Here is a 14,006-nt window from a genome sequence, read left to right on the forward strand (position 1 = left end):
CTCAGGTTCCACAGGTAGTGCCAGGCAGTGGCTCCCACGCCCAGCTGAGGGTCAGGATCTCCAGCAGAACCTCCAGAGATTCTGATTTCAAGCTTTGGGATGGGAGATGAGGGTCTGTCACATTCAGAGAGGCAGAAAAGATGAGAAGGCATTTCTGGTGGAGAAAATGAAGTGACTGGAAGCAGTGGGTCATATGGTTAAGCACAGGTCTGGTTTTCAGATAGAAAAAGCATTTTGAGGAGTCAAGGGTAATAAGGTTGGAAACAGAACTCGATAAATGCTAGTTTCCTCTCTATTTCCCTTAAAAAGGCAGATGATCAATCAGGTTTGAGAACCAGGTCTGGAGCCAGTGGTGCCCTGGGGAACAGGGACACTGAATCCTCCCAGAGTGGAGCCTGACCCGCTTCCATCAGGCCCTGGCGCTGGGTCCTGTCTTTCCAGTTAACCTCCCCGGGCCTCAGTTTCCCTAACAGTTATAATCAACACAACAGCAACCTCTGGTTATTAGAGCTACACCAAGCTCAGCCTTGATCTCACAGAATCCTCATCTCAGCCCATGAGGTGGGAACCCTTCTCATCCTCACCTGACACGTAAGTTCTTGGAGGTTGAACGCCTCGCCCAAGGTCACCTGTCGTTTAAGTGACTGACTCTCTAGGCCTAGTCTTGAGCAAGGTAAGTGTGTGTCCCCACGGCAGGCTGGACCCCTGGGCCTGGCGAGGCCTGAGTCCCCGGCCTGGAGTGCCGCTATGCTGCTCGACCTCCAGTGTGCAGAGGGCGCTGCTGGGGCCGCAGGCGAGACTGCGTGGGGAAGCGGAGCGTGGACTCCAGCGCTTTCCCGTCGATCCATCTCCGGGCTGCTTTGCTCTGTGTAGGCAGGAAATGACCTGCCACAACAGCAGGTGGGCGCCCAGCCGAAGCTGGGCTTTGGATCCGGTTCCTCCCGAACTCGGCCCGGGCAGGCGGCTGGGGGAGTTCGGCGGTGGCGCCTGGCGCCCCCTGGCGGCCCGGGGGGGTGTCCTCCTCGGCCGCGGACAGCCTGGACCGCCGGGCCAGCTGAGAAGGGTCATTTTTAGAAGCCACAAATGCTGTCCTCGAGGGTCTTAGGAACTCGTCCGTGAGCTGAGTGAGGAAAAGGGGAAAGAAGACTCGAGTCTGCAGGTTGAGGCTTTGGCACCAGAGGCCCCAGTCGTCCTGGATGGGCGCCTTGGGTTCTTCTTATGAAGGATGGGGACAGGGACGGGGATGCCCCTCCTTACCTGCCTCCAGATCTCCGTGGGACTTCTGCTGGATGCGACGAGTGACAGCTCCTTGTCAGGTCAGAAGCGTTACTATAGAGCAAAGACTTGTTTTCATGAGAAAAATAACTGACAGTCCACGATGCCAAGGACCAATGGCCCTAGGCCTGGGGGAAGGAGCTGGGGAGAGAAGGAGAAGGCGGCAGCCCGGGAGAGGGGGAGTGAGCAAGACCGCGGGGCACTGGGGAAGGCCGTCGTCGGGTTCAGCAGAGAGACACACTGTTTAGGGCAAAGGGAGCATTACGCCGGGATCTGGGCAAGGGTGTAGCTTTATAAACGCTCATTTATCGTTCCTTTCTCTTAATTCAAAGAGCAGACGGTAATGATGGTTATATTTGTTTCTACAAAGCAAAAAACAGTTAACATATTTGCTTCTCTGAGTGGGTCTCTCAGTGACTTGGGCAAGGTCCCCATGCCAATGCAGGCTGTATGGAGGCCAGTCCCCACCCACCTCTGTGTTTTGGGCCTTCTTCCCAGGCACCTGTCCAGGGACCCCCAAAGCATCACCCTCTGCCTACATCTCCACCTTCTCACCTAGCCTAGTTTTGGGGGATCATTCCTTGTGTTCCAGCCAGAGGGCTCCTTGGTGAGAGCAGTGAGGGCAGCAACGCCTGCACATGGCAGGCCAGGTCAGTGCACTGGAAAACGGGTCTTGGTTTTAGACATACCTGGATTGGCACCCAGGCCTTCCCCCTCACTGGCTGTGCTCCCCAGTTCTCCAGGCCTCAATTTTCCCATCAGCAAAGTGGGAAAATAATAAGAACATCATAATTATTAAAGATTAAATGAGATCATGAACCTTGCATGCATAATACCATGTCAGGTGCATAGGAAGACGACATGTGTTTGTTTTTAAAGTTTCTACACTTCGGGTCATATATGAGAAGTTACTTGAAAAGGAGCATTGGCTGGGCTTCCCATCTTAGGAAAGAGGAACCCTTGCAGTGTGTGATTGTTTCAAGGCATTGTTTCAGAGCAACATGGCCACCAGCTGAGGGGCCTCCCGGCTGCACAGTGACCCAGGCTACCCAAAGGCTTTGCCCAAAGCAACTGACCACCCTGAGAGAAGGATGAGCAATTATTATCTATTTCCCATTTTAATAAAATAAGTTGAAACCAAAGCAGACTAATGACTTGCCTGACGTCACCTGGGCAGTGAGGATTCGAACTCAGCCTTTGCTCTTACTGTTACCAGAGTTTATTAACTACATTGGCAGAAGGAAAACAATCTTTATTGCAATTTCACTGAAAAGATACACACATGAAATTCCAATGTCATATTCACATATCTAAGCATTCAGGGTGGAGCAGTACTGAGAAGCATGTACCCCAGTTTTCTTCTTCTCGTTTGGTTTGCGCCTCCCAGGTTCAAGTGATTCTCCTGCCTCAGGCTCCCAAGCAGCTGGGATTACGGGTGCCCACCACCACCATGCCTGGCTAATTTTTTTTTTTTTGAGATGGAGTTTCACTTTTGTTGCCCAGTCTAGAGTACAATGGTGTGATCTCAGCTCACCCCAACCTCCTCCTCCTGGGTTCAAGGGATTCCCCTGCCTCAGGCTCCCAAAGTGCTGGGATTATAGGCGTGAGCCCCTGCGCCCGGCCTTAATTTTTGTATTTTTAGTACAGACGGGGTTTCATCATGTTGGCCAGGCTGGTCTTGAACTCCTGGCCTCAAGTGATCCATCCACCTCAGCTTCTCAAAGTGCTGAGATTACAGGCATGGACCACCGTGCCTGGCCCCCCCACTGGTTTCTCAGCCTCTTGTGATCACTCAATATCAAAGTACCTCAATTGACAAGTCTCTCATGTCTAGCCAAACTTCACATGCGCCGCTGCACCCACCAGCATGTGTTTTCAGTCACTTATTTTCAAGGAGAGGAGAACATTTATCCACATAATCCTTCCTAAAATGAAAAACTGTTATAAAATTGATATCCATCCCAATCCCTTTTTACTTCGATATTCCTGAAGTACATCCCTATTACCTGAAGACTCCCAAAGCTGTAAGAATTGGGAGGATGCCTCTGAAGTATCCACATACTGAACAGGCTCTTGGGCAACCCATGGGGGGAGGAGCAGGCGCACTCACAGAGCACCCCTGAGGCAGAGTGGCCAGGACAGAAATGTACTAGGCTTCCCCACATCCCAGCCAATCAAGCACAGCCCTTCAGTACTCAGTCAATACCTGCTGATTGAACAAAAGAAAGTCAAAACCAAACCAGGGCCAGGTGCAGTGGCTCAAGCCTGTAATCCTATCACTTTGGGAGCCTGAGGTGGGCAGATCACTTGAAGTCAGAAGTTCAAGACCAGCCTGGCCAACACGGGGAAACCTCATCTCTACTAAAAATACCAAAAAAATTAGCTTGGTGTGGTGGCGGGCGCCTGTAATTCCAGCTATTCAGGAGGCTGAGGCAGGCCAATCACTTGAACCCAGGAGGTGGAGGTTGCAGTGAGCCAAGATTTGCACTGCACTCCAGCCTGGGCAACTCTGTATCAAAAAATAATAAATAAATAAATAAACAAATCAAACCTGGAATGACCAGGTCCAAGGACAGTCTGGGAGTTGCACAGTTTTCACCCCAATAGACCAGAGACCTCAACGGGCACTCGGGCAATGGCCCAACCTGACAGTTAAGCAGAAGAGCTGTCATTCATTCAAGCATTCGTTCAGCTGTTTACTGGGTACCATGCACTGACTGGGAAGATGGCCGACAGCCCAACTCTCATGCTGAGTGTTCCTGCCGGATCGCTCCCAGACACAGCTCCAGACCAAAGCAGGGCACATAGGGCTCCCGTCCTGACTGAACACCTGGGGCCATGCATCCTGCTTAAGCACCACACGGCCAGGGCAGCCTGGCACCCCCTAAAGGCTATCCAAATGCAGTTTGTGTCTAAGCAATAACCTCATATGATTCCTAAATCAATACCGTACAAAGAGGTTTGTAATGAAAGGTCTCCCTCCTGCCCTGCCCCATCTGCCACATTCCTACTGCCCCCCACAACCAGGTGCTGTTTTAGTGGTTTCTTGTGTATTCTTCTAGAGTTTCTTTATCCAATTTTGCATTATCCCCCTTTCTTACATAAAGGTAGTATACTACCTACACTAGCTTGGACCTTGAAAAGAGGGTATTTCATTTTCAAAATGCTACTGACTTTACGTAATCACAATACCCACTTCTGTGTTCCACCTAGTTTATTGGTGAAAGTGAACACAAGTCAAGGCTTTGCAAGTATTTTGCTCAGATGTGCGGAAAGAACTAGCTCTCCTGCCTGGAATGGTGAGGGAAAGCGCAGCCAGCCCCTTGGGCTCAGGCTAACTCTCGGTGTTTCTTTGGAGAGCGTTGCTTAGTAACAGTTGCAGGGGACAGCGTAGACAGGGGAGGAAAGGACGCCGGAGATGAGGGAGGGTGCTTTTGTTTTCTAGCAAGGCCCATGAGTGGGAGCAGTAGGCAAAATCGTTAGATCTTTTAACCACCAAAATCATGTCTGCTTACTGCAATCAACCAATAATCTAAAGTAAAATAAAGAAATCAAGAAATTAAGTGAAAAGCCAATCTCAATCCCACTTCCCCAAAGTAATGATCGTTAATAGTTGGGGCAGTTGGCCCCATTTTACAGGAGGGTAACATAGAGGCAATAGGTAAGGAAGTGTTTTTCTGGGGTCCTAAGAGATGCCCACTGGGAAGTCAGGATTGGGGGCTACTCAAGGCCGGGCTGCCCAGGGGTCCTGAGAAGAGGGCAGGGAGCTGGGAACAGGGAGAGGGGACCGGTTCATGTGAGCAAGTGGCACTGTTGCCTATGATCAGGAGCAGAAATCCTAGCACTTCTGCTCACTCAATCTTGTCACTGGAGTTGCCAGGGAAACAGCACAGTCAAGTCCAGGCTTCCCCACTCTACTCATTTTTTTTTTTTTTTTGAGACGGAGTTTCGCTCTTGTTACCCAGGCTGGAGTGCAATGGCGCAATCTCGGCTCACCGCAACCTCTGCCTCCTGGGTTCAGGCAATTCTCCTGCCTCAGCCTCCTGAGCAGCTGGGATTACAGGCACGCGCCACCATGCCCAGCTAATTTTTTTGTATTTTTAGTAGAGACGGGGTTTCACCATGTTGACCAGGATGGTCTTGATCTCTTGACCTCGTGATCCACCCGCCTTGGCCTCCCAAAGTGCTGGGATTACAGGCTTGAGCCACCGCGCCGAGCCATCTACTCATATTAGAAAAGAGCAGCAAACAGCTTCAGTGGTGGGTATTGGTCCTCATGGCTAGCGGGTCCCACCCAGTGGCGACCCAGAGCCATTAGCCTGCACACACCTTTCTGTGCTGCAGTAGAAGGACCTTGCCCCTCCCCAGCAGGAACAGATACAGTGGTGGGGTTGGCCAGGTGCCATGTGATACACACTTAAGCAGAATAAAGGAATACACAACAAGTCTAAACAGGAAAGACACACCCATGCAAGGTGACAAGTCCAGCACAGGCTTGAGAAAGCTTTAGCTCTTTGAGAGGAACATTCCAGGTCCATTCTTGTGTGGCTTCTCAGGGGGCTGAAAAGCTGAGGCTGCCTTTCCCAACTGCACGCTCCCCAACTCGCAGTGCACTCCAGGCTGCCTTTCCTCCCTTCCTGTGTTTGCCACGTTGCAGTATCCACATCTGTTCTCAGCCCTTGTGTGACTCTGAACGACAGTCTTTTGTTGGTGAGACACGGTCTCGCTCTGTGGGCCAGGTTGGAGTGCAATGGTGCCATCTTGGCTCACTGCAACCTCCGCCTCAAGGACTCAAGGGATCCTCCTACCTCTGCCCCAAATAGCTGAGACCACAGGCATGCACCACAACGCCTGGCTAATTTTTGTATTTTTTGTAGAGACGGGGTTTCACCATGTTGCCCAGGTTGGTCTCAAACTCCTGGGCTCAAGTGATCCACCTGCCTTAGCCTCCCACGTTGTTGGGATTACAGGTGTGAGCCATGGCACCCAGCCAGGACAGTCTTACTGACTAGGGCACACCCAGGCCTCACAGGCACTGAGAGCAGCATTCAGCAAATCCTTAGTGAAAAGCCTGCACTAACCCGCAGTGCCAGCTCTTGCAAGGGTATCTGGGGGCTTTCCTGGTGGCTCAGACACCTGATGGGACTAGAATGCAAGCTCTAGCACCTCTGTCCGGGGCCTGAGACACTAGGGCTCTCTTGACACCTCAGAGTTGCTAGCCCTCACTGACTGCTGGCAGCTTTGGCCCCAAGACTGATCAGCCATGTGAGAAGGTGGGCAGCTGGGAGGGGAAAGTCCTAGGTACTTCCTGGCCTCCCCAGAGAGGACTGAGGTCTTGGAGAGAGATGACTTGAAATGTTCTCAAAGGAATGACCCTCTCCTCCTCTCCCTGAAGCAGGACCAGGGCCCCAGCCACTCATTCCCATCTGGCCCTGACCATACCTGACTGAAGTTCAGAAGCGAAGGGTGGCAGTGCTTGGCTGGTAAGGACACACCTTAGCTGGGGTGACCCCATGCACCAAGGCATAAGATGGGGCCTGGCAGCTAGTAGGTCCTCAGTAAATGTATGTTGGTATATTTAGGCCTGGGAAAAGGGGTGGTCTTAACAGGGGATGGAGGAGAGGAAAATGTGGGGAACAATCTCTTATCATCTAGGATGACTTGCCAGCAGGCCTGGCACAGAGAGGACAGGATTCGGTCCTGGCACCACTTCCTAGCTAATTAAAACTTGGGCAGCTGATTTCATTTTTAAAAACATTATTGTGTATTATTTACATGCCATAAAATTCACCCACTTTGTGTACAATTCAATGCCCACAGGTACGGAGTTGTGCAACCATCACCGTGATCTTATTTTACATCATTGCCATGGCTCCAAACAGAAACCCTGCGCTCTTCCCATTTCCACCACAGTCCCTGGCAACCTCTATTTCTGTCTCTACAGATTTGTGTTTTTTGGACATTTCATATAAATGGAATCACATAAAACATGGCCTTTTGTGACTGGCTTCCTTTACTCAGCATGTCTTTCAGGTTCATGTTATAGTCTGTCTGTACTTGTCCCTCTTTTACTGCTGAGTATTCCACCGTGTGGGTGTAACACATTTACCCATTCACCAGCTGATAACCAGTTGGGTTATTTCTACCTTTTGGCTACTACTAATAACAGTCATGAACATTCACATGCAAGTCTTTCTCTTCAGTGTGTAACTTGGAGCGGAACTGCTGAGTCATTTGGTAACTCCTTTTCCTTTTAGAGGTAGCATCTTGCTATGTTGCCCAGGCTGGATATGAACTCCTGGACTCAGGCCATCCTCCCATGTCAGCCTCCCAAGTAGTTGGGACTACAAGCGTGCACCACCACACCTAGCTTGTTTAATCTTTTGAGGAAGTGCCAGACTGTTTTTCAAAGTGGCTGCATCATTATACATCCCCATCAGCAATGCATGAGGGTTCCAATTTCTCCACATGCTTGCCAGCATTTCCTTTTTTTTTTTTTTAAACCAAGAACAGTCATACTTGTGGGTGTGAAGTGGTATCTCAGTGGGCTTTGATTTGCATTTCTCTAGTAACTATGATAATGTTGAGCATCATTTCATATGCTGCTTCACATTAAATTTGTTTATGTTCTTTGGTGAAATGTCTGTTCAAATCTTTTTGAGCAACTTGTATTTAACCTTTTTGAGCCTCATTTTACTCTTCTGGGAAAAAAAAATTATACCCAGCTCCTAAAGCCATGAGATTGTATGTGAAGTGTCTGCAAGGGGCCTGCCACATACTGGGGGCTTTAAATGAGTTTTTAGTTTGCACTTGCTGTGTTGGCCCAGAAGAATGACTTCCCATGTGCCCTCAGGTTTGGAGTTGGAGCTGGGGCTGGGGCTGCCCTGACTCAGTGGAATGGAACAAGGCTCTCCTCCCTTTTCACCAGGAGGGTGAAGGAAGAACATTACCTACACAAGGGGCCATGGCGTTCCAGATGTTCTACTGAGCACTGCCTCATGGTCTCCTTTAACACCCACCACAACCTTTTGATGAAGCATGGGCTCCATGTTTATAAGGGATGAAAACCTGAGGTCCGAAAAATTCAGTAGCTTCTCCTGGGCTGTTACTAGGAATCTAAGATTTGAACCCAGAGCTGATGTTGATACCAATGCCCACACCTTTCAAATAGCCCTGCTGCATAGGCAGGGAGCTCCCGCGAACAAGCACCAGGCACACACTAGCCTGCCTGGAGGAAGCACGGGATGTCTGGCTGTGTGCACGGCACGCCCAGCTGTTTTTGGGAGGCTGTGGAATCGATGGCTAAGTACACGGACAGCCCCACCACTGACCAGCAGCACAACTAGTGGTAAGTTGCTTATCCCTCTAGGCCTCAACATCTTCTATAAGGTGAGGGAAAGAACAGTTCCTCCTTCAGAGGGCAGCTGTGAGAAGCAAATGCTCGCCACAGTGCCTGCCCCACATGGAGGCAGATGGCTTTCCCCTTTATTCTGGGCTGCTGTCCGACATCCCATGTAGCTCACTCTTCTGTCTTTGGCTTGGCTCATTCTAGAACAACACCTTGATCTAGAGCCCCCAGGGCCTGGCCCCTTATTCCTCTCATTCCTACTTCCAGCTCTTGGACAATGCTCCCGCAGAGGAGCAGGGAGGACCTTATGAGGGCGTCCAGTTCTGCAGGATGATTATTTAAGATTAAGCCTAAGAAAAGTAAGATATTTAAAAATAAACTTTATTAAAGTACTTAAACTTAACATTAACTAACACTCTTTAAATGGTACACCTATGAAGCAAAAGTTAAATATAAACACAGTTTAATTCTGTACACTTGTGATTAATTGCAGCAATCTTAAGTTGCTTACTTTTTTCCCATTTACCAGTTCAGGGAAAAGCCCCTTTCATGTTTTCTCTCACCTCTTTGCCTTGGCATCAAACTAACCCTGCCTTGGGCTCCAGCTGCACATCCTCCCCAGCCCTTCCTCCCAGCTGGGCTGACTCCAGTCCCAGACCCACTCTCCGCCAACTGAGAGGGATATGCAGGGTTGTGTCTGGCTTCCAGCATCTACCACCCTTCAGAGCATCTTCCAACATGGGACGGAGAGGAAGCTTGCACTGCTTGCTCTGAACATATTTAAGGAGGTTTTATCACAAGGACCTGAAAACTACCTGAGTCTGTCTTCTCGTTGCACAGCTGAGGAGGGACAAGAGAGGGCGGGTGGGTTGGGGAGCAAGGCCTCTCAATTGAGGGCTCTGAATCAGAGGGGGTAGATGCTGCCTTAGTCCTTCTTGGTTCCCAGGGCCGGACTTCTTGTGAGGAGCTTCCCTGGGCTAGAGGGGGTCAGTGTGGAGACTGTAGGGGATTCCAGTTTCACTCTGTCTAGGAGGGTCTTCTTAAGGGCGGCTGGGGAGATCTTTTCTTGGTCGGCCATGGACTGTAGCTCTCTGCAGACAAAGTCCCAGAAAAATTGAGGGAAGGCAATAAACCTTGGGGCCAGAGCTTTGAGTCTCCACTATCCACACAACCCTCAAGCTTGTTGATCTGACACCATCAAAAATTAGAGCCCCAAGACACATGCTTCCCAACTAGTACTTCTAAGAAGTACTAGTTAACTAAGTATGGGTTTGTCATATTTATCATTTTTTTTTTTTTTTTTTTTTGAGACGGAGTTTCGCTCTTGTTACCCAGGCTGGAGTGCAATGGCGCGATCTCGGCTCACCGCAACCTCCGCCTCCTGGGTTCAGGCAATTCTCCTGCCTCAGCCTCCTGAGTAGCTGGGATTACAGGCATGTGCCACCATGCCCAGCTCATTTTTTGTATTTTTAGTAGAGACGGGGTTTCACCATGTTGACCAGGATGGTCTTGATCTCTTGACCTCGTGATCCACCCGCCTCGGCCTCCCAAAGTGCTGGGATTACAGGCTTGAGCCACCGCGCCCGGCCTCGGTTTGTCATATTTATCTCATTTGATCTGAGCTAGACAGAGCCCCAAGTGTTATCTGTGATTATATGGGGAAAGTACAGGGTTTGGAGTCATAGACTCAAATTAGAATCCTGTCTCTATCACTTTTTAGCTGTTTGACCTTGGTAAAATTGTTTCTGAGCCTCAACTTCCCACCTATAAGTCAAAGTTAATCCTGGCTAGCTGAAATGCAGTGAGCATTAAATGAAGTAAGGCTTGCAAATTCTTAGGTAAACAAAATCTACTACTAAGTCATGGTTATTAACAGAGCACAGACTCCAGCACTGCTAAATGGGACCCAAGACAGCAGGTTACACAAACGGTATTCAACTCAGCCCAGGGGCCAACTAGGAATGAAGGACCAGGGGCAGAGGACAGCAAGGTGGACTCACCGTGTTCGGACACAGGAGGCCTCAACTGCATTGATGAGCAGAGACCGGAAGCCCCCACTCTCCAGAAAGTGCAGGGCGTGGATGGTGGCTCCCCCAGGAGAGCAGACGTTGTCCTTGAGCTGGCCTGGATGCTGCTCCGAGTCCAGCAGCATCTTGGCAGCTCCCTATGGGGAAGGGCGCAGTAGGAGAAAGCTGCTGGTGCACATTGGGACAGGCTTCCCCACACCCACTGCTACCTCAGCTTCCCAACCAATCCCCGCCCCAGCTCGGTGACCCACAAGAACCCCCATTCCACACCCTGGTTCTGAACATGCAGGGGAAAGATACTAACCAGCAAGGCCTGAGCCCCGAGTCGGACTGCCAGGCGCCGTGGCAAACCCATTTTCACCCCACCATCAGCCAACGCGTCCAGAGCCATGAATGCCTGTGGGGACACTCACTAAGCCCCAGGCCATAGGCACTGAAGGGCCTGTCCTAAGGTCTGCTTACTGATGACTGGAACTAGCTCCAAGGGTCAGCATCCTCCACCAGCCAGCTGTGCCCAAGAGGTGGGTGCCAACCCCTGCCCAAGACTGCCTGCCAGCCCATCTTGCTGCCTGGGTTCCTGGAAAGCTGAGTAAGCAAATGAGGGCCTCACATAGGCAGGCCCGCTGCCACTGAGCCCTGTGACAGCATCAATGAGGTCCTCTTCCACCTCAGTGCAGAAGCCCACGCTGCTCATAAGCTGCTCCAGAAGCTGCCCATCCTCCACCAGGGCATGGGTGCCTGTGGCGTACACTGTAGCACCCTCCCGCACTACCACAGGTGTGTTGGTCATGCAGCGAATCACTTTGGGGGCTGGCTGGAACGCCATCAGCTTCTAGGGTAAGAGAGAAAGCCAAGTAAGTGGGCAGGGCACAGCTCCTACCAGCACCCACCCATTAGCTGCCATCCCTGGGTCAACCCTTCCCTCACACAAGGGTCATCAGGGCTGAGACAGGCACCTTCTCCACAGAGCTGATGGTGACACCAGCTGCACAGGAGACCACGATGTGTCTGGCTTGAACGTCGGCCCCAATCTCATCCAGGATGAAGGGGATGATATGTGGCTTCACGGTCAGAAACAGGACATCGCTGTGCCTCACCGTCTCCTTGTTGCTGCGTGTTAGGTTCACACCCATCTTCTGCAAGAGGAGTCTCCCAGCTCACAGCACTGGAGCAGCCTGGCTATGCCAAGGCCTCCCAGGGAGGAGCTGAACCCCTGCCAAATCCATTCTGCCAACTGCAGCCTGGAATCCTTAGCCCTATGCCCTCAGGGTTCTGCCCCTACCCTAAATGATATTGTTTCCCATTGTTGCTACTGGGCAAGTAAGCACACTCCAGGCAAGTAAGTTTGGAACATGACAAGCTTCTCCATGGCAAACAGGAAGTGGTGCCCTTCTTCCCTGCCCATCTTCTGGCACCTAAGGCACTCCTCTGCCAGGTAAGAAGGCCCCATGGTGAAGAGTTGCACGGAAAAGGAAAATGCAAATACTTGAGGGTCAGAAGCACAGCTGAGGCAGGCCCTGTCCCTATCCTGGCCACTTGTTCATGGGACTGCAGTCTTCATGTGGCCCAGGGCTAGTGTGGCTACCCAACCCTCTATAAGTCCAAAATGAGAAGCAAGACCCTCCAGTACTGGGGACATCAGCCCATCCTTGGCACAAACACTACTTGTCATCCGCCTCATCAGCCATCCTCTCCCACACAGCACAGGTTTTGGGTGAAGACATGGAATATGTTTTTGGAGAGCAGAACAACTAACTCACCAGATTCTTCCCAACACGCTCATTCATGACTCAGAATAACAGCAAAGTGGCCACTGTTGTAAATGAGAAACTAGCCTCAAAGTGGCTGAGTACTTTAAGGTCATACAACTAGTCTACTAAGAAAAATGAGTGCAGTGTCTCACCCTTGTAATCCCAGCACTCTGGAATGCCAAGGCAGGCAAACCACCTGAGGCCAGGAGTTCGAGACCAGCCTGGCCAACAGCATTCTCTACTAAAAATACAAAAATTAGTCGGGAGTGGTGGGTGCCTGTAATCCCAGCTACTCGGGAGGATCGCTTGAACCCGGGAGGCGGAGGTTGCAGTGAGCTGAGATCGCTCCACTGCACTCCAGCCTGGGCGACAGAGTGAGACCCTGTCTGGAAAAAAAAAAAAAAGTATTTATTGGGTACCTACTATGTGCCAGGTGCTTTCCTCATGTAAAGATCTCAGTTAATCCTCTACCACTCCAGTGTCTGGATCTGACCCCTGGTATATGTCTGCCTGGATGCTCCCACCACACTGAGCTGCCCAACAGAAGGTGGAAAGATTGTGATGTTCCTGGAGTGGAGGTCACCGCCGGCCAAAGACCAGCACAGGGGCACAGGGGCCGGCCGGATTCACTTCATCTCAGGTCATCCTTTTCCTGGGCCTCCACCCGCTTCCCGCTCCGCCCCGCTCCGCTCCACCTACCCTGAGCGCGGACACCGTGGGTAGGTCCATTTCCGGGGAGCTGGCTATTATCTTGTGAGCCGACAGGATGCCTGCAGAAGACCGGGCTTTTCAACTAGGGGTCGCGGCCCAGCCCTCTCCCACGCTTTCCCTGGGAAAGCAGAATTAAAACCCAGAGCCGCCCTAACAGGGCCAGTGTCCCTCTCCCTCTCAACGCCCTACGAGGACAGAAGACGCACTTGCGGCTTAACCAGAGTCTCATCTACCCCACCGGACGCAAATTCCCCTTTCATTCGTTCATGTTGTGGGGCCGGAGGCCCGTTCGGGACTCGGGACCCAGGACTGCCGGCGAGGCCGCCTCCCGCCTCCATATGCTTGCCTGCAGCTGTGAAGCCCCGCGCCAGCGCACAGGCCAGCTGGCCGGCGCCGATGAAGCCCACGCTCATAGTCCGCAGTTCACGCCTCCTGGCAGCCGCAAGAACCCGCTCAGCGCAGGCCCGAGATACCGCTGGGGGAAGGATGGACAGTACAGGGGCCAACGGGCAGCGTTCCGAGGGCGGGCGAGCTCCCAGCGGCTTCTGGGTTGGGGCAGCGCGGGACTCCTCCTGCCGGAATCTGGCCGGCTGCAGATGGCTCCCTAGGCCATGTGGCCCCGCCCCGTCCGGACGACCAATCCGTGGCCAGGAGCTCGGGGCGGGCCAATCCACGGTGGCGCCTGGGCCGCTTGCCCGTGTCCTCCGTTCGCTACTGGCGGGCGGAACTCCGGAAGCGAGTCCCGGAAGCTCTTGCTACAGCTTGGCGTGAGCGCTAGGCGCCCGCCGGTCCAGGACTCGCGATGCCTCACCCCAGGGCTGATGTAGCGGTCCCTACGCTCCTCGGTCTCAGAACTGAGGCCCGGCCCAGGCCTGGCTAATATTATTTATGGCC

The 14,006-nt window shown here is 51.9% G+C and overlaps 1 protein-coding gene across 2 annotated transcripts; it reads right to left on the bottom strand.

The window, feature by feature from the left end:
- Nucleotides 1–8,986: 8,986 nt before the first annotated feature.
- On the bottom strand, nt 8,987–13,750 carry PYCR2 (pyrroline-5-carboxylate reductase 2). 2 transcript variants are annotated; one of them, XM_017526432.2, is made up of 7 exons: nt 13,459–13,750; nt 13,101–13,171; nt 11,607–11,786; nt 11,261–11,482; nt 10,955–11,047; nt 10,624–10,787; nt 8,987–9,714 (listed from the first exon to the last, which is right to left on the bottom strand). In XM_017526432.2, exons 1-7 carry the CDS (start codon nt 13,523–13,525, stop codon nt 9,549–9,551), a joined length of 963 nt encoding a protein of 320 aa, XP_017381921.1. In that variant the 5' UTR covers nt 13,526–13,750; the 3' UTR covers nt 8,987–9,548. The 2 variants fall into 2 exon arrangements, with proteins under 2 accessions (XP_017381921.1, XP_017381923.1); XM_017526434.2 differs by lacking the exon at nt 11,261–11,482.
- Nucleotides 13,751–14,006: the final 256 nt, after the last annotated feature.

This window comes from Cebus imitator, unplaced genomic scaffold (genome assembly GCF_001604975.1).
Source record: "Cebus imitator isolate Cc_AM_T3 unplaced genomic scaffold, Cebus_imitator-1.0 Scaffold42, whole genome shotgun sequence".
Lineage (NCBI taxonomy): Eukaryota > Metazoa > Chordata > Mammalia > Primates > Cebidae > Cebus > Cebus imitator.

Bases quoted from the DNA above. Each gene is read 5' to 3' on its own strand.
- PYCR2 (XM_017526432.2), bottom strand. From the start codon at position 13,525: ATGAGCGTGGGCTTCATCGGCGCCGGCCAGCTGGCCTGTGCGCTGGCG. The intron at 13,172-13,458 runs GCAAGCATATGG...GGTCTTCTGCAG, and splicing joins GCGGGGCTTCACAGCTGCAG to GCATCCTGTCGGCTCACAAG. The intron at 9,715-10,623 runs GTGAGTCCACCT...CTTTGTCTGCAG, and splicing joins GCCTCCTGTGTCCGAACACG to AGAGCTACAGTCCATGGCCG.